The sequence below is a fragment of the Petromyzon marinus genome, chromosome 44, assembly GCF_048934315.1.
Source record: "Petromyzon marinus isolate PM22_M1 ecotype Great Lakes invasive population chromosome 44, UKy_Petmar_22M1.pri1.0, whole genome shotgun sequence".
Taxonomy (NCBI): Eukaryota; Metazoa; Chordata; class Hyperoartia; order Petromyzontiformes; family Petromyzontidae; genus Petromyzon; species Petromyzon marinus.
In genome coordinates, this window is record NC_133710.1 from 9,455,600 (window position 1) to 9,478,334 (window position 22,735).

Consider the following 22,735-nt stretch of genomic DNA (forward strand, 5'->3'; position numbering starts at 1 on the left):
GAAAGAACATGCAAACTCCAAATATGCAGGCGTCAGGGTCGGGATCGAATCCACAACCTCCTGCGTACCAAGCGAGGTAGTTAACATCTCGCCACATTAGAGCCCCGGTTACCTTTCCAACTGTACGGTAAGAAATGGTCCCAGTCAAGATGGTCTGTCAGCAATGGTAACGGCTTTATTAACCAAAAGCAATAACCAACTATGCACTTTTAAATCATCTACATTGAAAACTCAGTTGTTTTGAACTGCTCTTTGAACGACTTTCACTGTCTTCTGCCTTGAATCACCCTCGTTGCTTCGGATAATTGAAGTTGTCTTTAATTTTAGATCTTTACCACATCTCTTTGTTCTTTTATCTCCGATTTTCCTCAAAATAGGCCCAACTTAGATTGTGGCAATCAATGTTGTCAAATCTAGCCTGGATCTATTATTTAACCTTGACTAATATCTGTTATTGTTTTATTCCTGCTCTCTTATACCTGTTAGAAATAGCATATTTTTTACTACAGTACAAAAGTGTTGTTTTTTACACAGTTTGCGTTGCGTTGTATTGTCAGGCCAATGACACGTTTGTGAAGATGGGTATGCTGGGAAATGTGTTCGAGGCCTGGCGGGCGGTAAAGCCTCAACTCTGGGAGTTCATGCAGAACAGCCAGGAGATAAACGGCTTGAAGGTGAGTTACAGCAACAACAATAATAATCATAATCACTACAGCAGTATCATCATCATAACCATCATCAGCCATGATCAATCTACTGCTGAATGAAGGCCTCCTCAAATTATGTACAGTAATATAACAAATGTAATTTTATCTCCGTGTCTCCTTCCCGTCTCGTCCCCTCATCTCCTCCTCCCCTTCCCTCATCCTCTCCTCGTCTGTGAGCGCAGGACCTGCTGCGGACCCCGGAGGTGGCCTCCGTGCTGGACGCCGCTCTCAACGGCACGGGCTGGAGCGTCGACAGCCTCCTCTCCTTCCTCAGCGCGCAGGTCGGCGGCATTTCGGGAATCGCCACGCACCTCCTCCAGCAGAACTGGCAGGTCCTCCTCAACGACACCGACGCCGTGCTGGAGACCGCCACCCAGTTCCTCGAGGTGGGTGCCATCTTGGTTCAGGGCGGGCGCCATCTTGGCTCACGGCGGGCACCATCTTGGCACACGCGGGCACTACGGCAACCAAGCTGAGCGCCGAACACCAGGCAGTTTTGGCCCCACTCGCATGCCTCCGTCTCCTCACCTCATCGCCTCTCCTGCTTCCCCCCTTGGCAGTGCATGAACCTGGACAAGTTCGAGGGGCAGCCGGACGAGGAGCAGCTGGTGTCACGAGCACTGGAGCTGCTGGATGAGAACGAGTTCTGGGCCGGGATCGTCTTCATGGACCTGGACCCCAACTCCGAGGAGTTGCCCGCGCACGTCCGGTACAAGATCCGCATGGACATCGACAGCGTGCAACGGACCAACAAGATCAAGGACAGGTCAGGAGCGAGCAGCAGGCGGACGCAAGGCTATGACGGCGGGGTGCGCGGATATGATATACGGCTCGTAACTGACTTTATACGATGCAAATAATTCCCTTGTAAGTGACTTTATACAATACAAATAATACCCTTGTAACGTACTGATGTGTGCAAGTACGCATTCTCCCATGGTGCTAATGAAACATTTCCAAAGACAAACACGTTGTGGAAAGCGTTGCATCATCCGCGCGTATCATGATTTTGTCCAAACTATTAAGAAGCTATTCTTATTTTACCAGGTAAGGTCTATGAAGCTACATAGATTTTTTTTCAGAAGCGACCTGGCCACAAATGATAGGTCAACAAAGTCGCTTATCAAGTGGAAATTTACAGTGGCCAAATCCCCTAAACTTAGCAGGATGCTGCATTTGGGATGTTTGCCCAACTCCAAGCAATATGCCAAACACGCTGATCTCTGTCATGACCTTTCCTATGGGTGCGTGCTTGGGTGACGATGAGCAGGTACTGGGACCCGGGTCCCAGAGCCGACCCCTTCGACGACCTCCGCTACATCTGGGGCGGTTTCGCGTACCTCCAGGACTCCGTGGAGCAGGGGATTATCCGTGCCCAGACCAACGGGAGCCTCTCCGTGGGCGTCTACGTGCAGCAGATGCCATACCCCTGCTATGTGGACGACATGTAAGCCGCGTCTCCGTGCTTCCCGCGTTGTAGTGCGCACCCCGCGTTGTGCCGCGCACGCACAAAGCTCCGCACGCAGTGAGAGCATAAGAATGCATTTTTTTATTCGATTCATCGATGCGTCGTTGAACACATGTGAGCTATGAAAAATAAGAATAGGCTTTATCCTCTTAGGCAATAAAACAGGTGTTAAAACAGATGTTCAAACGCCAAATAGATACCTTTTGTAAGGAATCATACTTGGATACTCGCAAAAAGGTCCCATGATATAGTGTTTGAGGTGTTCATGGTGCAGCATGCTGGTCGACATTGTGTTCAAGTGGAGTACACCGTCAACGCCCAATCTGATATTAGGAAGGTGTCACGGTTTTAAAAATAAGGTTAAATATTATTTTGTAACTAGTGTATACACTTTTTACCATTTCGTGTATGTCAAATTAAAATTCTGTAACATTACGTTTACGTGTGGAGCGCTCTGTGACGATTGTATCATTGAATATTAGTGCTCTTCGACTTTTGGTGTTCTCTGAGACGAAGCCATGAAGGAGGCTGCAGCTCTTGTGTAGGCCAATCAGGTCCAAAGGACAATGCACAACACTATTATGATCAAAGCACGTTTGTCTGCATGTTTTACTACAAGCATGTGTGGTTAATGCAGATGTCTATTTGGCGTTTGAACATCTCAACACCTCTATTCTTGCCGGAAAGGATAAAGCCTATTGTCTATTCATTATCTACGCAGGAGTATTTGTCAGACCTGGTTGTCTGACGTTTCTGGCGCACACGCTGGGAGCTTTTTTAGGATTATTGATGTTTTGTGTGAATAAATATTGAACTTCTTTCGCAACCTACGTAGCCAACCGTGCTAATTGGAGGTGTGGGTGAAGGATAAAAAAAGAAACACAAAAAGCAGTTCTAACGACTGACTTCTCTCTTTCCAACGCTGTCTCTCCCCCCACCCACTCCCCACCTTACTCGTCGCGGCTTCACTCCGACAGCTTCCTGCGCATCATGAACCGCTCGCTGCCCATGTTCCTCACGCTGGCGTGGATGTACTCAGTGGCCATGATCCTGAAGGAGGTTGTGCACGAGAAGGAGGCGCGGCTCAAGGAGACGATGCGCATCATGGGCCTCAGCACCAGCATGCTGTGGCTCAGCTGGTTCATCAGCATCCTCATCCCGCTGCTCATCAGCGCCATGCTGCTCACCGTGCTGCTCAAGGTCAGGGGTCGTCGCGCGTGCGTCCGTGCCGCCCCTTTGACCAGTAAATGCCCCCCCACCGCCCCTTTCCTAAACCTGCCCACATCCCCACCTGCCGACCTGCCCACTTGCCCACCTGCCCACTTACCCACCTGCCCACCTGCCCACTTGCCCACCTGTCCACCTGCCCACCGGCCCACCTGCCCACCTGCTCACCCAGTTCTCTGCAGCATTGATTACACAGTCATAAATTTTGATTTAAAGCTTTCATGACTGCAGGGAGAAAGAGAAGTAGAACAGTCTTGTAACGTTAAAAAAACCGCCACTTTTTTCAAATTTTCTTGCTGTGGTTTTCACACCTGATGATGATTGCTTGTGTTGCAGTCGAAACGTGAGAATTTTATTGTTTTATATTTTTATTATTTTATTGTTTCCCTTCTACATGACTTTACCGAAAGAACCAAGAATACACAGTCATAGTTTACATGGTCATGATTTACGCAGTCATGGATTGCATAATTATGGATTACACAACCACAGTTTGCTAATCCACACATCCCGCTCGTGTAGCCCGCCGATGCACGTGTACACATTTGTGTGGGTGTGTGTGTGCGCGCGCACGGTTAGTGCACTGCGCTACTAGCCCAGAAAACCAGAGTTCGACTCCAGCTCACGGACAACACTAGTGACCGGTCCTGAACCTCTCCTAGCTCACCTCAAATGAGTACCCTGGTGCGTTGTGTAGTGAACATTGCCGGGCATGGTGCTGGCTCGTGTGCCGTGCCACCAGCCTTCATAGGTGCTACTCGCTAACAACACTTTCCCGAACAGTCTTGAAAGACTACACGGGGGATCTTTGTCTTTATGTGCGCGAGCAGTTGGGGAACATCCTGTACTACAGCGACCCGACTATCGTGTACCTCTACCTGTGCGTGTTCGCCATCGCCACGGTCATGCAGTGCTTCCTCATCAGCACGTTCTTCTCGCGTGCCAACCTGGCAGCCGCCACGGGTGGCATCGTCTACTTCTCTTTCTACCTGCCCTACGTGCTGTGCGTCGCTTGGCAGAATCAGATCACCTACTCCGTCAAGATCTCCACGGTAGGTGCCCGTGTCTGCAACCCGCGGCGTGCCTCGGGCGTAACGTGCGGGTTCGGTCCCCCCACCCCCACCTCTTCCATGCCGTCCGGCCAGCCGCGGAAGAGTAGGCCGAAAATAACCTCCCACACGTCTTCTCCCACGGGTCTGCATCAATCTAACGGACCTTGATGTGTATTGTTTAAAATGTTGATCGTTTACCTAGGGAAGCTCTATCTGAGTCTCGTGACTTTTTTTCAGGAGGGTCCTGCCAAGTTTTTGCAGTGGTGGGCGGGGTGACGATTTGCTGCAATCTCAATTGAGTCATTTTGCGACTAATGATTTTCTTTGTTTTACCGGAGGAATGTGCGAGTGCCTCGTTTGTGTGAGTGGCTTCTCCTTTGGAGCGGCAGCGGGAGGCCACGTACGATGAAAGCACGGTAAAAAGCGATGGTGTTGTTGTCTTCGACAGAGCATCTTCTCCACGGTGGCCTTTAGCTTCGGCTCGGAGTTCTTCTCCCTCTACGAGGAGCAGGGCGTCGGCATGCAGTGGGAGAACGTCTTCTCCAGCCCCGTGGAGGGCGAAGACTACACCTTCATCTCCTCCATATTCATGATGCTGTTTGACGCCTTTGTCTACGGCCTCCTCACAGTCTACATCGAGAACGTGTTCCCCGGTACGGGGGGCCTGCCCTTGCCTAGTGGAGCCTGTCTCACCCTGCCACATTTTAATTTTGTAAAGAAAAAAAAACACGTCGTTCAGTTTTTTATTCCCCCCCGATCAGCGTTTTCCCGATCTTGCTCCCGGCGTTATGCCATGATGCAAAGTTTCTGCGTCGTGTCTTCCGGCGGAGCATCCAATCGCATCTCATGTATATGCGAGTGGCTCATCACGTTTTTCCAGTTGATTGGTTCCTGACACGTCCATCACCTCGCCAAAGGCCATTTTCCCGTGAAAAAAATTTTCAACGTCAATTTTTTTACAGATTTTATACATTTTCTGCAACTGTCATGGATTATAATATGTGTGAGGGAAACATCTGGGGGAAAGAGAGGGGCGTCAGTTGATGGAAAACTCCTGAAAGCCCGATGGAGAGTCACAGCTGAGCATCAGTGGACGCCACGGTGGCGAAATGTTAACTACCTTGCCTGGTATGTGGGAGGTCGTGGGTTTGGTCGCATGGACTTTTCTCCGGGTCGTCCGATTTTTTTACTCTACATTTAGAAACGTGCGTTTAGAGTTTTCGGCTGCTCTAAATTTCCACACTATAAGCCACTTTGTTGAGCTATCATTTGTGGTCAGGTCGCTTCTGAAAAAGAGCTACATAGCTCAGTGGGTTTTACCTGGTAAAATAAAAAAAAATATGATTAGTTTTTAGTCTATCTGGTACTGATGCCATTGCTGCTGTTGCTGCTGCCGCCACCGCCGCTACCGTTGTCGTGAACGGTTGTTTGGTCTTGCTCGGTATAAAGTGTCTGTGTTTCCCCCTGGCACATTCTCAGGCCAGTACGGAGTCCCCAAGCCGTGGTACTTCCCCTGCACCCGTGCCTACTGGCGCGGCGACACCATGGAGAAGGAGCTGTACGAGACGATCGCTCAGAAACAACCGCAGGGTACGATCGTGGCCGTGCATGCTTCCGTCTCACGTCCGCTCGCTCGTTGACGCGTCCGTCTTGTCTTCTCTCCGGCCGGTCTGTCTCGTCGCGGTATTCACTCGTGTTCCTGTGCTTCCGTCCGTCAGTCTTGAGTGCGCTTCAGTCTGTTTTATTCGATAGATTTTCCTTCCTCCGGCACCTCCGATTAGCACGGTTGGCTACGTACGGTGCGAAAGAAGTTGGCTACGTACGACGGTGCGAAAGAAGTTCAACATACATATATACAGATGCCTAACGAGTAGCCTTTTGCGACCAATGATACGGAATTGATAAACACTGTGGATCGCTCTCCAGCATTACTGGCGTGCGAACTGAAGCAGATATAAATTGGCCTCGTTTGTTCCTCAAGTGACAGCATTATTTATTTGGCTATGTCGGGTGGAGGAAGGTGTACAACAACACATTGGCATTTTACTCACACGGCAATTTTACCATGAGACGCGTCACATTTATAATACATTTTTAAGCATCTGTTGTTTCAACATTCTAAGATGTATAATGTTGAAACTGGCCTGCGTGAACGAATGCTGATATGAAACATCGCACCAGAAAGGCCCGCAAGGCTGATGGACAAAACATTTTTTTTATTTTTGCAAAGAAACCGACTTTTATATGTGAGACAATACAGATTAGAGAAGACAGTCACAGGCAGAAGAGAGGTGGGAAAGCCTTAACCCTTTCCCACTCCGATCACGTACGTGTACATCAGAAGTTTTTCTTCCGATTCCTTTTCGATGACTTCCGATTAGCACGGGTTGGCTACATACAGTGCGAAAGAAGTTCAACATACATGCAGTACATGCAGCCAGCAGGGATGATCGGCGGAGCCTCCGACATTGGGAACAGCGTAAGGAGTGGCAGCAACCATCGTAAGCGACCCCCGCCGTTGACTGCCCCCTGTTTTATTCACCCTGCAGCGGACAACATTTACGTGGAGGACGAGCCGGGCGACCTGCCCGTGGGCGTCTCCATCCAGGGCCTGGTGAAGATCTACAATGCGGGCAAGAAGCTCGCCGTCGACGGCCTGAGCCTCAACTTCTACCAGGGCCAGATCACCTCCTTCCTGGGACACAACGGGGCCGGCAAGACCACCACCATGTACGTCATGCCACCCTCCCCCCACCCCTCCACGACCACTCCCTGCCGCGGTAGCAGGATGTTAACTACCTCGCCTGGTGTACAGGAGAGGTCGTGGGTTTGATCCCAACCCCTGATGCCTGCTGTATATTTGGAGTTTGCGTGTCTGTCACTCAAAGTGGTCGCGTTCATTTTTCTCCGGGTCCTCCGTTTTTTCCTTCCTCATTTTAAAACATGCGTTTAGAGTATTTGGCTCCTGCTATACATTTCCACGTGATAAACCACATTGTTGAGCTATTCTTTGTGGCTAGGTAACTTCTGAAAAAGAGCTATGTAGATTAGTGGGCCTTACCTGGTAAATAAAAAAAAATGTTTATGGTTTAAATTATTTTAGGGCAGTTGTCCAGGACCGCAAAGCTGTGGGAGGGCGCTGACAAATGTGTGAGGGCTCGGAAAATGAGCGGAGAGGTAAACCACATCCGCTTTTTACGTTGGATAAAGTTCCATTTGTTCAGTTGAAACGTGTTTGAAAAATCAATAGGTTGGATAAAACTGCACAGTAGTACTAACCTTATTCTTTCTCACGGATGGAGTAAATGTTTATCAGCTTGTACAAGTACATTTTCACTCAAGCAAGCCGAGCTGTAGCCATATCACCCAGCATAAGCCCAGTCTCATCAGATCTCGGAAGCTAAGCTGTGTTTAAGCCTGGATAGTGCTTGAGTGGGCGACCAAGTTGCTATTGGCTACACCAGTAGCCAATAGCAACTTGCATGCCAAGTTGCTATTGGCTACTGCTGTTGCTGCTTTTGCTGCTGCTGCCGGGCTACGTTGTGGGCAGCAGAGGACAGTGCGGCAAAATCCGTTGTTGTACCGCACTTGGCTACCTGCCTTCTCAAAACCACGTTGATAATTATCGGCAGTCAAGTCCGGTCGAACGACCCACACAACCCGCACGCACGCCGCTGGGGAGGAGGCCCTCATCCAGCAGTGGACTAACAAAATGCCCACGCGTGTCTGTATTTTGTCCGTGCTGTCGTCAGGTCGATCCTGACCGGGCTGTTCCCTCCAACGGCCGGCACGGCGTACATCCTCGGAAGAGATATCCGGACGGACATCGATAAAATCCGCAAGAACCTGGGCGTGTGCCCCCAGTACAACGTGCTCTTTGACCGGTGAGTTCACGCCCCATTCGTTTCACCGGAACATGCCCGGTCCCGTCAGGTCTGGGAAGCTAAGAAGATTAAAGCCTGGAGAGTGTTCTGATGAATGACCATCAATGCGTAAACACGGGATTTATAGGCTGCTCACGGCAGTGCCGGATGAAGCTAGTGCGGGGCCTGTAGCATGATGTTATAAAGGATTCACTCTTCAACACACCGGTGGGCTAAAGTAGTGAACTAATTGTCTTTTGTCAACGTGACACATGTCGGGTGGTGGAGAGTTACGACACATTTATAAATAACGAGATCTAACCCAAAAACCTTTATTATGAATAATATTGGTCGCGAAAGCCTACGTGTTAAAGTGGTTAGATGTTAACTACTTCGCCTGGTATACAGGAGGTCGTAGGTTCGACCCCAATCCTGAAACCTGTATATTTGGAGTTTGCATATATCTCTCTCCCCATGGTCGCGAGGATTTTTCTCCGAGTCCTTTGGTTTTTCCCTCCACATTTAGAATCAACATCACATGTACAGAGTCCTTGGCTTCTGAAAAAGCTCAGTGGCCCTTACCTGGTAAAATAAAAAATAGTTTAGTTTAATGACCAACTCTAAGAATTACACATTTGACATAGCAGGGTGGGTAGGGGAAGTGCTGCTGCTCTCTGTTCTGTGGATCGGAGGTCATGTAGAGGTATCCCAGAAGCAGCTGCACATTTTCCACTACCGCGGGTCATTCTCTCTGCTCTGAAAGATTTCCCAGCAGATTCTTGTCCTCGTGGTGCATGTACGTAGGTATCTTGAACTTCTTTCGCACCGTACGTAGCCAGCCGTGCTCATCGGAGGTGCGGGGGAAGGACAACACAAAAAGCAGTTCTAAAGAAATGAGTTTTCAATCTGGATTTAAAAGTGCATAGCTCCACCAGTAGCACAATCGAGAGTGCAATTTCTTTAATGGTATCTTATTTATCGTTTTACGGATTTGATTCACTCGAGCGGTGCTTGCCGCTCCTCTCTCCGCCGACAGATTGACGGTGGAGGAGCACATCTGGTTTTATGCCCGGCTGAAGGGTCGCTCCGAGCAGGAAGCGAAGCAGGAGATCGAGCAGATGATCCAGGACGTGGACCTTGCCCACAAGAGAAGCGACATCTCCAAGAGCCTCTCAGGTAAACAGACGCACAGCGCAGAGGTCACACGACGTCCCTGTGAAACTCCCAGCCTGCTGGGCTGACCAATGGGCCTATAGCGGATGGACGTGACAATGCAGGGGGCCACTGACCCGTCCGTACGGGTTTTCAGGGGTTGTGTTACTGCGCCAATGTGATTTTTTTGGGTCGTGCTGTTCTTCGCACGACGTTCCCTGACGTTTTCGGTTCCCGGAGAGGCTCCCGGCGCGTGGAGCGAAACGTCGGACGTCGCGCCGTGGCATGACCCTGAACACACCTCGGGGGAGAGAATGTTCGAGTGGTCGTGGCTTTAGGCTGTCTCACGCCACTCAGGTTTCGTCTCACGGGCAAGAAGGCTCATCGTGAAAAACATCCCCAATTCAGAGCCTACTCTTGAGTGAGGCTTTAATGGTTCGATAATCTTCATTGTAACGTCTTCTGGGATGGCACCGTAGTCAGAGCGCTTGATTCACGTTCGTTTGAAATTCCTCGTCACAAACTTAGGCCGTCGCCCCTCCAGCGTTGATGGAATGAGTGCCGTGTTCAATGTGGAATTTCCACCAATAGAGATGAATGTCACCTCACATTGGCTTCACATTGCACTGCATATTTAAACGATGACGATGATGCATGTTTCTTAAACATCCCCTCCTGTCCACCCAGAATTATGAATGGCTATAACACAGTCGATTGGTAGGTCACGTGTGTGGTGGAGTAAACTGTGGTTAACTCCCTGTTCCAAGTCGTCTGGTCAGGACGGAAGAGTAGGCCAAACACACTGTATGTATGTTGACCTTCTTTCACACCGTACATAGCCAATCGTGCTAAACGGAGGTATGGGGGAAGGACAACAAACTAAACACAACAAGCAGTTCTAAAGAAATTAGTTTTCAATCTAGATTTAAAATTGCATAACTCTAATGGTTTGCTAATATTAGAAGGAAGAGTGTTCCAGACGGACGCAGAAGTGGACCTAAAAGCACGTGGTGCGGTGACCGTCTTTGTTCGATGGCCGGCCAAAAGCCGCTGCCGCGTGATGGTTCATGCTCCTTGACGAGATCAGCGAGGTATTGCGGCTCATTTGTGTCAAGCACTCTGTGTGCAATGAGTGCGAGACTCTTTATCATTTATTCGTAGGCTAAGTTCACAGTGGTTGCCGTGTGAGTAGAGACCCGCTTGCCCGTGTACCGTGGGGAACGAGCTCTCCGGGGTTCCCTCCGGCTGGGGAGGCCCTTCCCGCGATCGCAACATCGCTCGCCCCACTGAGATCGCGGTGTCGAGATCCTTCGACCGTGTCAGCGCGGTGTGAGACGCGGGTGTTCACGGAGCTCCTTTGCCCACCGGTAGGCGGCATGCAGAGGAAGCTGTCCATCGGCATCGCGTTCGTGGGCGGCTCCAAGGTCGTGTTCCTGGACGAGCCCACGGCCGGCGTCGACCCCTACGCCCGCCGCGGCATCTGGAACCTCCTGCTCAAGTACCGGCACGGTACGGCGCTCCCGCTCCACGCACACCACAGACAAAGATCCCCCCTATAGCCTTGAACGGGCTGTTGGGCAAGTGCTGTTAGCGAGCACCTATGAAGCCTGGCACGGCACACGAGGGAGTGGGTGGCCAGCACCATCCCTGCCACGGCATTTGGAATCCCTCTGCATCTCCACCATGTCCCCCCTGAGTTCTTCCTCTCGTCTCATATTCTACCTGCATACACCATGTCTCCCCCGTGTCTCCCCCACGTCTACCCCACGTCTACCCCATGTCTCCCACGTGTCTCCCCCATGTCCCCCCTGTTTCTCCCCCACGTCTCCCCCACGTCTGTCCCACATCTCCCCATTGTCTTGATATCTTTCCACGTCTCTCCCGTGTCCCCCCCCTCCCCCCCCGTCAATGCTCCCCCTATGCCCCCCCCCCACCACCGCCGTGCTCCCCTCCGCCCCCTGCCCACGCGCAGGCCGCACCATCATCCTGTCCACGCACCACATGGACGAGGCGGACCTCCTGGGCGACCGCATCGCCATCATCTCCCACGGCCGCCTGCGCTGCTGCGGCTCGTCGCTCTTCCTGAAGAACGCCTTCGGCGCCGGCTACTACCTCACCATGGTGAAGCGCAGCGGCAGCGGCGGGAGCAACTCGAGCTGCCTGGCCGGGCTGGCGCGCTTCGAGGCTGACAGCAGCTTCACGGAGCGCACGCGCAGCCTGCTCATGCAGGTGTGGCACGGCAGGCAGGCCCCCTATGTACGCGCACCGTGACACGCGGTTTCCACTGCCGCCTGCCGCCCCCACCCCACCCCCTCCTCCCCAACGCCACCTCCCTCTCTCTCCGCTGCCGTCAGCCGCCGCCGCTTTTGGCACTTCGCTCGCGCTGCCGGGACAAGAGTGGTAAGGGGTCGCGGGCGCGATGGGCACAATTTTGCTGGAGGTTTTGAATACGTTTTTATAGCAGTCGCTTCCCCGGATTCCACCGATAGTCAGTTGTCTGTGTTTTTATTTTATATTTTGAGTCGTTTTTTGTACTGTATTGTGTTTGGGTTTTTACTGGTGTCAGTGTTTTATTTTTACAAGATTTATTTACATCTGTTATACAGTGCTTCGAGATTAGTAATTGGAAAGGCCCTTTGCAAAACGGAGTTTCTTTTTTATTGTTATCTAATTCGAGTGCCGCCGGTTGGTTCACGTCCCGGGAATGTGGAGTTTCCACCTCTTTGGCGAGGGCCTGCCCTTGAAGGTGCCAAACGCTAGCTAGAGCAATGAGATAGTATTGGTGTGGGTTTTGTTTTTAGGATTGTTAAGTTTTAAGATAATGCATTAGTAAGTTTTATGATTAGAGCTTCCCTCTACTATGTGGACCAGAGATAATTTAAAGTAGTTCTGTCATAACTACTTCCAGGGGATATTTTCAAACGCAGATGATTTCACTGCTCTGCCAGACTTCTGATGGGATGCTTCATCTCCTGGCATGATGTTCGAGATTAAATTACGTTTTGCATTCATCTGTTACTGAGTAAACCAACACATATTTGTCTATAAGCATACCAGCAATTAAGACCAGATTGTGCTCCGAGTTAAAACTCTAGTCAAAGGTCAGGCTCTGCTCTCGATCTCTCTGGGGGTCAACTTAATTTTGCGTAACAGTCGTTGTTGCATTAGGGAGACAGAAAATTAAAAAAGAGAACTTTGAATTTCCGTACACTGCCTCTGTGTGTGTGCAGCCGGCAGGATTTGAACTGAGCACCTCAGTGGGGCTGTCTCTGCACTCAGACTTAGCCGTTATGAGTCCCATTAGCCAAGCAAGCCACATCTGACTTTTGTATGCGGCGCTATTAATATTATTAACCACGCCTTGCATGGCCTTTGTGCTGCACGCATCACATGCAAAATTTACTTTAGTTTGAACTCTACTTTAAAAAAAATACGTTTATACTTTTAACGCACAAGTGCGAATCTCTAAATCGCCCACTAATCCATAACAACTCCAATCCGAATCAATTTTTAGCTATGCGAACCTGTGTTGGAATGTTTTCCCTTTATATTTTTTCTTTTATTATAATTAGATGTTCCTACCTGTGACCAAATCACCCGGAATGGGCCCGATGCTTCCATCAGGTTACGGAAGCGAAGCAGGGTTTTTCTCCTTGTTACAGCTCTCGGATAGGTGACCAACCATGCACATCAGGCTTTTGTGCAGCCTGCGGTGCTACTCGGTGGGCAATGCAGTATAGTTTATTGTTGTACCATACTTGAAGGCTCCCTACTTCCATGCTCCCCCCGCCTTTACCAACCCGCACTGACCAGCGCGGGGAGACACGGTCGAGTAACACCCACGATCCGCATGGCGTGGGGTGGCCATGATCCATCAGTAGATTGAGAACGCCCTTCACGTCTGCATGATACCGTTTCTGTAATGGTTAAATGCATTGTGCTCTTGTGTCGTATGAGCAATAGACGTGATGAAGCCATGAGAGATATTGCTGCACTTTCTTAACGGGGCTCGCTCCGTTCCCTTTCATCATTTTCATTGCCACGTTTGCCAATCTCCACTCGACGCAGGATGACCGCCACTCAGCGAGCAGCTCGGACGAAGGATTCGGAAGCGATGAATCTAACCCCGACTCGATCGCAGGTTAGTACAGAGCCATCCTTCTTGAATTAGCCCCACTTGTGGGGGGTCTGCGTTCCCTCTCCTGATCATGAATTCCTCTCCTGACCATGAATTCCTCTCCTGGGACCGTCAGATCCCCCGTCCACTGCACAGCCCTTCACATCCTGACTCGACACTTCGAACCTCCTCTCTTTGTAAGGTGGCACAACAAACAATTGTAGCATCGCTTGTCTGTAATGGATTGCCACAGCTCCCAGCGGTGGATAGAGCATGGCTGATGATCATGGCTGATGATCATAACTATGATGACTGTGGTGCGTAGAGACAAATGAGACTAATGGTGTAGTTGTCATTGTACGTTCCACCCAGAGGCGCGCTGTCTAAACGTTCAACGCCATTCACGAATGCAGGCCGATGCGCATCCAGTTGCTTTGTTTTTTTTACAATTACAGTAACTTCAATTCACATTTTGTCATTAACTATCATATCATAATTATCATCAGCCATGATCAATCCACTTTTGGGTAAAGGCCTCCCCTTGCCATTGGCATCTCTCAGAGTCCTTTGATGCAACATTCTACCCAGCATCTGCAACTTCATATCACCACCATCATCAACTCTGGCATTGCCCTTTTTAATTCCAATGGAGTACAAGTGGCCAATCACCCAAATTCAGAACCCGTTTATCACCTTTGTGCTTGTAGAACAATTTCAACACACGTGCTCCACACTGCCAATCACAAGTTTAAAAACTGCTTTTCGATGAGAATGAATATCACGCTTTAATAGTTAGCGGACAAACTCGCGTTTTCAGTGGCACTGCTTCCCTTTAAGCGACGCGACTTTGATCTCCGGTGGCGATGGTGGTGGTGCCGTGCGGTGTGCAGACGTGAGCTCGGTGACGCGGCTGCTGCAGCAGCACGTGCCGGACGCCCGGCTCATCGAGAACTTTGGACAGGAGCTGACCTACTTGCTCCCCTCCCACGGCGCCAAGGACGGCACCTTCGCGCTGCTGTTCAAGGAGCTCGACGAGAAGCTGGCGGAGCTCGGCGTCTCGAGCTACGGCGTCTCGGACACCACGCTCGAGGAGGTTGGAACGGGCGCACGCATGCACTTACAGACACACGCACGTACAAAGACAAAGATCCCCCGTGTAGCCTGAACAGACTGCTGGAGCAAGTGCTGTTAGCTAGTGCCTATTGAAGACCGGCACGGCACACGAGGGGGTGGGTGGCCAACACCATGCCTGGCTGCCTTTGTTTCCCCAGTGGTGATGTTTACACACCACACCAGGTACTCATTTGAGACTGAGTCGACCTAGTAGAGGCCCAAGACCGGTCCAGATAGTCGTCACTGGTGTTGGCCTTGAGTAGGAATCGAACTTGGGTTACTGGGTTCATAGCACACCGTGCTAGCCGCTAGACTACCGCCCCCCACGCACGTACAGTCACACACATACAGACCGAAAGCAATACTCGCCATTTGCCACAAAGTGACGGTGACGTCACCACGGCGCCTGTGCCAGTCCAAGTGCACTTTGACTCCACATGAAGTGTCGAAGGCTCGCTGCTGGCAGGAGGTCATGGGACAAACCCAGGTCCCATGGGTTGTACTGAATGATGCACCAGCTGTGCCCCACGTGGAATATATACAGACACGCACACGTGCGAGAAGCTGGCGGAGCTGGTCATCTGCAGGTACGGTGTCTCCCCAACGCCACGCTGTCATGTTGTACAAATTCGACTATCTCAAGACACTCTTGAGAAACAGTGGGCATATTTATTTAATAGAAAGCGAGGAAGAGGCGGTCAGTCACAGGCAGAGGAGGGGAGGAATGTCTTACAATCTGAACTTGAACAGGGGCAGGGAGTCGGCAGTACGGATGGCGGGGGAAGGGAATATCAGACATTGGGGGTCAGCAAAGGAGAATGATCAACCTTACAGATGCACCGCACCGCTTGCGCTCCCGTCTGCCACCTCGCCTCGCGTACCACACGAGCATGCGCGTGTTCAAGTGGTGCGTTACTCACCCACGACCCTTTGTGTCTTTCCCAATCTTGCAGATCTTCCTGAAAGTAGCCGAGGAGCCTGCCGCCAACAGTCACGCAAACAGTGAGTCGCAACAAAGCCTTGCTGCGCCTTTCGCGGATATTCCAGAGCAGTCCAGCAACGAGCACGCGTGACCTCCGCCTTTCGACCGAGCTGGGGTTAAGGTCGTTATCTGTGGGACCCTTCTTGGCAGTACTCTATCAAAAGATTGTATTGAAAATAAGGGTCCCATAGATAAAACTGCTTAACCCGAGCTATCAATGCTTTGGCGTTTGGATCGTCCTTGTGCTGTTCGTCTCGTTGGCATCCTTTTAGTTTATAGCACCGGTGAGACAATGTATGTATGTATGTTGAAATTCTTTCGCACCGTATGCAGCCAACCGTGCTCATTGGACGTGCGGGGGAAGGCCAACAAACTAAACACGATAATCAGTTCTAGAGAAATTTATTTTCAATCTAATTGGAAAAAGGAGGCTGTCTTTGGTGTAGTCGAATCATAATACATAATCAAAGCGTATTTTGTTTGCGTGTTTTGACAAAAGTAATGCTGACTCAATGCCTTGCAACGGATGTCTAATTTGGTGTTTAAACATTTAAAACACCTGCTGTAAAGCATTTATGATGGTTATGTTTGTGTCGTGGTTTCACTTCAGATGGGGAGATTCCGAGGAAGAGACGCAGGAGGATACGCTTCTCCGGGTGTCATCTGACGACCCACGCCGAGCCCGAAGTGGACATGGAACTGGCCGAGAGGAACGTGTTTCAAGGTGCTTTACACGCCCCTCGCCTGTTGGCTCACAAAAGCCTCTCGGGTTTAGGCGAGAGAATCAATTCTCCGCCGTCTTTGTCCAAATAAAAACTGCTCGCGATTTTCGTCAATTTGGGGAAGCCACGTGGAGACGCGGGGCTCTCCCCGGTAACACTTTTACCCAGTGCTCGCTCGCTCATCGGTGCCACGTTCTGCCTTGTGGCACACAGGGACAGCTGCCAGCCAGGGGGTTTCCCTGCCGCAGGGCGCCCCGAGGTGTACTACGTAGGAGACGTGGTATTGATATGGAGTGTTGATGATAAGCCATTTCATTGAGCTATCATTTGTGGCCAGGTCGCTTCTGAAAAAGAGCTACATAGCTTGGTGCGCCTTACCTGGTAAAGTAAAAAAATGTTTATATAGTTTTTTTTATTAGATATCCAACTATTGGGGGAATCTTTAATGTATGTTTGTATATATTTTCAACTTCTTTCACACCGTACATAGCCAACTATGCTTATGGGAAAGGACAACAAACTAAACACACAATAATGCGCTGGAACGTGCGGTGAAACGGAAATAAAATCTCAACTATGCAGTTCAAACGACTGTCTAATAATAATTCAACATTTAATCTGGGTGACACCATGGTGGATGTCCACTTATATATAGCTTTTGACTGATAACGCTGAGCTGTTACGTTGTGGTTGTGTGTGTACGTTGTGTGTGTGTACGTTGTGTGTGTGTGTGTGTACGTTGTGTGTGCACGTTGTGTGTGTGTACGTTGTGTGTGTGTGCATGTTGCTGTTTATGCACATTGCTGTGTGTGCACGTTGTGTGTTTGCACGTTGTGTGTGTACGTTGTGTGTGTACGTTGTGTATGTGTGTGCAAGTTGCGTGTATGTGTGTATGTTCTGTGTGTGTGTATGTACGTTGTGTGTGTGTATGTTGTGGATGTGTGTGCAAGTTGCGTGTACGTTCTGTGTGTGTGTATGTATGTACGTTGTGTGTGTGCACGTTGCTGCGTGTGCAGATTGTGTGTGTGTACGTAGCGTGCGTGCACATTGTGTGTGTGCGCGTTGTGTGAGTGTACGTTGTGTGTGCACTTTGCTGTCCACATTGCTGTGTGTCCACATTGTGTGTGTGTGCAATTAACGTTATGGTGTGCTGTGCGCTCCAACTACTGTCCCTTTGTTTAAACACATGCATGCCTAAAGGATACAGAATCCCAGAGCTGTGGAAGAAAGGTATATCGAGTTCATTCTTAATGCCTCCTGTCATCGTAATCTTTGGAATTACCTCTTCTTGGCCTAGCGCTGACTTTGATTTGAAAAAAATGTGTTGTGTGTTTTTTAAATTAAATATTTTAGTTTAAAATATCCACGAATTTCTACAATACCATTCATTGGCTGAAATCTATAAATGGGCTATGTCTCGGGTGCAGTCGTTTCGAATACTTTTGTTGCACGCTGTTGTTGTGTGCTGGGTTGTGTTGTAGCGGGGGTTGCTGCAAACATGTTTACACGACGTATATATATCGTACGATATGAGAGCCACGGTCATTTGTATCGTCTGTTTTTGCAACGATCCTTACAGCGTGATTATTTTTAGCCGATTTAACCTTCCTTAAACGTTGTATTGCATTGAATGTATGGCTGTTATACGTTCAATTAATGCTTTCAAAATATATATATATTTCCGGAGTGATTGAGGGCATGGCGATTTTATAACCTTCAGCGGTGGTGTATTAACCATAAATACCATGTGCTACCTGCTTCGCAGCGGACATTAACTATTATTTTTGTAGTTCATTGAAATTATTCTGTTGATTTTAGTATAAATGACAGCACCGATGCATTTTAAGTGTAACTGAGTGCAATTATTACAACCGCTTACGTCAGGCTCATGTATGTAAAGCTAAGTACTAAAAAAAGTATAAAAATTGGAAATATAAATAACCAAGTTTGGGGAAATTGATAGCGTGATGATCGTCATATCGTCAATTTTTAAATCCTATCGCAAAGATGATAGCGCAGCAACCCTCGTTGTGACGCCTGATGTGCTTTACAAAATGATGAATGGCAATGATTTAAAAATGACCTGTGGGGATATAATTAATCTCCACGAGTTCATGAATTGTCTCGGCTGGAAATTGCTACTCCATTTGAAAATTAATCATTTGAAAAAAAATCCCGCGTCACCCTCTTGCTGGTTTGAATCTATACTTGATGAAGAGCTGCTTAAATACACGAGTCAGTCGACTCCTGCACGCCAATGCAATTGAATGACATTGAGTGTTGACAAACCCGAATTTTGCTGGGAGCCCATTCATTTCTCTGACATTTGACAGTGCTACGGCTCTTTTACCGTCACCACCCCCACATCCACCGTTGGCAGTTGGCAACCGACGTAAAGTCGATGTTTTATTGGTTATATTTCGGAATAAATATTTTATCATCTCCCTTATATTTAAAAAGCCCTTGACACAAGCATTGGCTTGACTCGTACATTTAATACGTGTCTCTCAATTAACGAACGGTGTTAAGTTGAGTGCCAGAAACAGTAAATATACGTATTTACAACCTGTACATGCAGGTTGCATTTGTAAGAATTATAGTACTTGCAAAAAAGGTGAATTCTAAACAGGCAAGGGGCACGATTGTGTTTCCATTCGCTCTTCCCGTTATGCCTTGCATGTCACGCGGCGTCACCACACTTGAGTCAAAATTGTGGCCGTATTATTTTAGAAAGCAGTAATAGCAGGAGAGCTTTGCTTTTGCTTGTTTTGGTTTATCTTCTTTGGTTCTTTCGGTAAAGTCACGTAGAATGATAATAAAATAATAAATTGATAAAATAAAATAACACAATAATATTATTTTATTATCATTTTATTATCATTCTATTATCATTCTACGTGACTTTACCGAAAGAACCAAAGAAGATGAATCATTGCAGTCACGAAAGCTTTAAATCGAAATTGTTTTGGTTTTTCATAATATTTTTTTCCCGCCCTCCCTTCCGCCCCAGCAGAGCTGGGAGAGCTGGAGAAGTTGAATGAGCTCGATGGGAAGGGCACGCAGCAAATCAGCGGCGTACAGCTCATCCTGCTGCAGTTCAAGGCCCTCTTCATCAAGCGCTTCCACCATGCCCGTCGCAGCCGCAAGGGATTCGTGGCCCAGGTAAGGCCTCAGATTCCAGGCCCAGGTCTCCCCTGCAAAATACACTTTTGCCTCAGGGGGCTATCACCATCTTATTTTTCTTCATCCCCTGGCAATCTTCGACCATTGGGGTAAGGCCCTCTCCTTCCAGAGTTCGCACGAGTGGACACCCTTCCACTAGCAGTGAGCAAGCAACTAATACACAGGTGGCGAGATGTTAATTACCTTGTGTGGTAATACAGGAGGTCGTGCATGTTGTCTCTCCCCGTGGTTGCGTGGATTTTTCTCCGGGTCGTTCGGTTTTTCCCACCACATTTGGAAACATGCGTTTGGAGTATTTGGCTGCTATAAATTCCCACATGATAAGCCACTTCATTGAGCTATCATTTGTGGCCAGGTCACTTCTAAAAAATGGCTATGTAGCTCAGTTGGCCTTACCTGGTAAAATAAATAATAGTTTAGGTTAAACTACAGGGCTGCACGTTTGCTTTTGCCATTATTTGAAGGACCACTTTGTGTAAGGTCAACATTAGTATTTGTATGAAGAGTCCAGCGTCTGCGATAGGAATGTGGAATTTGCACCACTGACTTGTAATACTACGGTCCCCTGATTGAGGTGAACACCACATCGCACTCGGTGGAGCAGGGAGATGCACTCTGACTTGGTGTGTAGGCTTGACGGGTGATTGGTTCTGCGTTCTCAATTTCTTTTTCAGATCATCTTGCCGGCTGTGTTCGTTTGCTTGGCACTGGTCTTCAGCCTCATCATCCCTCCGTTCGGAAAGTACCCAATGCTTCAGCTGCAGCCCTGGATGTACGGAGAGCAGTACACGTTCCTGAGGTAGGCCTTGCCCTCCTATCAGCGTCTACAGAGGTCGGCCAGCAGTCGTGGCCGAGTGAATTAAGCATTCGCCGCTGGTTGTAAGCGGTTCGCTTTTCGAGCCCAGCGGCCTAGCCCCCTGGTTAATAACGCTGTGGTCTAACAACCATGAATACCATGCCACTGCCTGCTTAGCAGCAAGCATAAAAAATCCCAAAAATGAGTTAGATCATGCATGCCCGCATCACGATCCAAGTTTTTCCTACTTGAAGATTGCTTGGAAAGTGACGCCATCACATGTATCCCTCTATTTAAGACCAAAACAGGAGGAGGATTTATCCACAACTCTGACTGTCACCTGATGAGACTCGTTGTAAATTCCGGCAAAACGTCATATTTGAATTGTACATGTTGTGGGTTTACTCTCAAACACACCGGTGTGCTGAACTAGTCACTAATTGGCATGTTTTGTTAACGTGATAAACATTACTAATTGGCTGTGTCGGGTGTTGGCGGGTTTAACGACACGTATATTTATGCGATCTAACCCAAAAAAATCTCTATTATGGATAATATTGGTCGCGAAAGCCTGCGTGTTAAACATAATGTGTTTTGGAAAATCCCCATGACTGTGAAACTCCTGCAAATGTGACTCGTCTGGGAAACGTAGCACCTCTGTTAGAGCCGTGCGCGATAACAATGGAACAATTTCCAAATGCGCTCATTATTTGATTAGATTTTGTGAAAATTGTTCTTCGGTGGGGGGGGGGGGGGTTTAAAATTATATTTTATCGTTGTTCATCACTATCACCTCTCTCAATCCAATTGTATTCTCATCTCTGGACCTGTTACCAACCTTTTGAATGAAAGTCACTAATCATAATGTTGTGTTGCATTATATTCTTTCTTTAGTGATTGGGTAATTTCATCGTACATTTGATCTAATTCTTCATCATCGTAACTTGTAGTTGCAGCAGATATTTGCATGCTTTTTTAACTTTCAATAAAGAAGAAATACAAATTTTTATGAGACAGTAATGTCCAAAAAGTAGAGAGTACAAGGTTGCAAATTGTCAGAAAGCGTGGTGGACTGACAATATCCAAGGGCGGCACGGGTTCAGCGATCGTGCTTGGCTAGTGGTGGCCTTGTGCTCACTTTGGGATATCGGCTGAATAAAAACGAAATGACAACGGGTTCACGGAGTTTGCGTCAGTCTGAGCTTCTCAAGGCCACGTGTCGCATGGTGGCCCGAGTGCTCAGTGTGTTAATCGCCCCCACGGGGCTTTGTGCGTGCGTGACGTTGCAGTAATGACGCTCCTGAGAACGTGAAAACGAACTCCCTGTACGACGCGCTGCTCAACAAACCGGGCTTCGGCACGCGCTGCATGAACGGAGAATCCATCCCGTGAGTCGCATGTCGAACCTCCGTTTATTTTTGCCGGTGGAGAATTCTCACTCACACGCCTGTTGCTGAATGTACGACAACCTGTGCTGGCGTCTCCTCCATTGGCTGCCGGTCCGGTTTCGAGGCGCGGTCAAGAATTTCCTCCTCACCCTACAAGACCCTCAATGATGCTTTTGCAGTGTGGCCTGTTGTGTGTGCCGAGGTTACGTATCTGTAATGATGATGGGCGAACGGGTCGTTTCTCGTGTAGGCCTCAGGCTTCCACTGGATGTTCGCTCCGTTGACTCCTCGCTTGCTTCATTCAAATTGTGCCTTGAGACGCAACTCACTTATGAGGGCTTTTGCTAATTCGTGTAAGTTTTGGGGTTGGATTTTATTGGTGTGAACTTGTGTGTATGTGTGTGTTTTGTATAGTGCCTTGTGACTTCTGGCTGAAATGCGCTTTTGTAAAAGTGAGGCTGACGATAGGCGAGTGAACTGGAGCGAATCGGCGAGTGCCGGGTCGTCAACCAGCCTAACCAGCTACCTAAACAATGAGGCGGGAACCGGGTTGCTCCTCCACCAGCCGACATGTCAACGGTGTTCCAACTTCACGTGTGTTGTGTGCACCGTAGGGACGCCGCCTGCGTGGAGACAAAGTCCGAGTGGGTCCAGCCACCGATGTCTCCGGCGATGGCCCGGACCATGCAGTCGCGGAACTGGAGCATGGAGGATCCATCGCCGGAGTGCCGATGCAGCGGAGAGGGGCGCCGAGTCATCCTGCCCGACTGCCCTGAAGGGGCTGGGGGACCGCCCCCCATGCAGGTACCTAACCGCACCCTGTACGCGGGAGGTCTTGGGTTTGATCCCGACCCCTGCATTGGCCGTGTGGAGCACGTGTTGAAATTATTCCAGAAGCATAAAGGTGATAAACAGGTTCTGAATTAGGATGATTAGCCACTTGTGTTGAATTGGGGCGCCACGAT

General features: G+C 49.0%; 1 protein-coding gene across 4 annotated transcripts in view; it reads left to right on the forward strand.

Moving 5' to 3' along the window:
• The window catches only part of ABCA7 (ATP binding cassette subfamily A member 7), an 84,627-nt gene that overhangs the window by 39,907 nt on the left and 21,985 nt on the right, over window positions 1-22,735 (forward strand). The window contains exons 11-32 of one of the 4 annotated variants that reach the window (XM_032970622.2): window positions 558-674; window positions 890-1,093; window positions 1,268-1,473; window positions 1,978-2,154; window positions 3,153-3,375; window positions 4,233-4,454; window positions 4,903-5,107; window positions 5,934-6,044; window positions 7,004-7,184; window positions 8,207-8,338; window positions 9,354-9,493; window positions 10,841-10,978; window positions 11,442-11,698; window positions 13,538-13,610; window positions 14,477-14,679; window positions 15,653-15,701; window positions 16,292-16,405; window positions 17,604-17,633; window positions 19,414-19,565; window positions 20,261-20,385; window positions 21,672-21,770; window positions 22,385-22,574. In XM_032970622.2, coding sequence (XP_032826513.1) covers window positions 558-674; window positions 890-1,093; window positions 1,268-1,473; window positions 1,978-2,154; window positions 3,153-3,375; window positions 4,233-4,454; window positions 4,903-5,107; window positions 5,934-6,044; window positions 7,004-7,184; window positions 8,207-8,338; window positions 9,354-9,493; window positions 10,841-10,978; window positions 11,442-11,698; window positions 13,538-13,610; window positions 14,477-14,679; window positions 15,653-15,701; window positions 16,292-16,405; window positions 17,604-17,633; window positions 19,414-19,565; window positions 20,261-20,385; window positions 21,672-21,770; window positions 22,385-22,574 — 3,348 coding nt within the window. The remainder of the gene's footprint in view (window positions 1-557; window positions 675-889; window positions 1,094-1,267; window positions 1,474-1,977; window positions 2,155-3,152; window positions 3,376-4,232; window positions 4,455-4,902; window positions 5,108-5,933; window positions 6,045-7,003; window positions 7,185-8,206; window positions 8,339-9,353; window positions 9,494-10,840; window positions 10,979-11,441; window positions 11,699-13,537; window positions 13,611-14,476; window positions 14,680-15,652; window positions 15,702-16,291; window positions 16,406-17,603; window positions 17,634-19,413; window positions 19,566-20,260; window positions 20,386-21,671; window positions 21,771-22,384; window positions 22,575-22,735) is intronic. The other 3 variants (XM_032970623.2, XM_032970624.2, XM_032970625.2) reach the window with 3 other exon arrangements.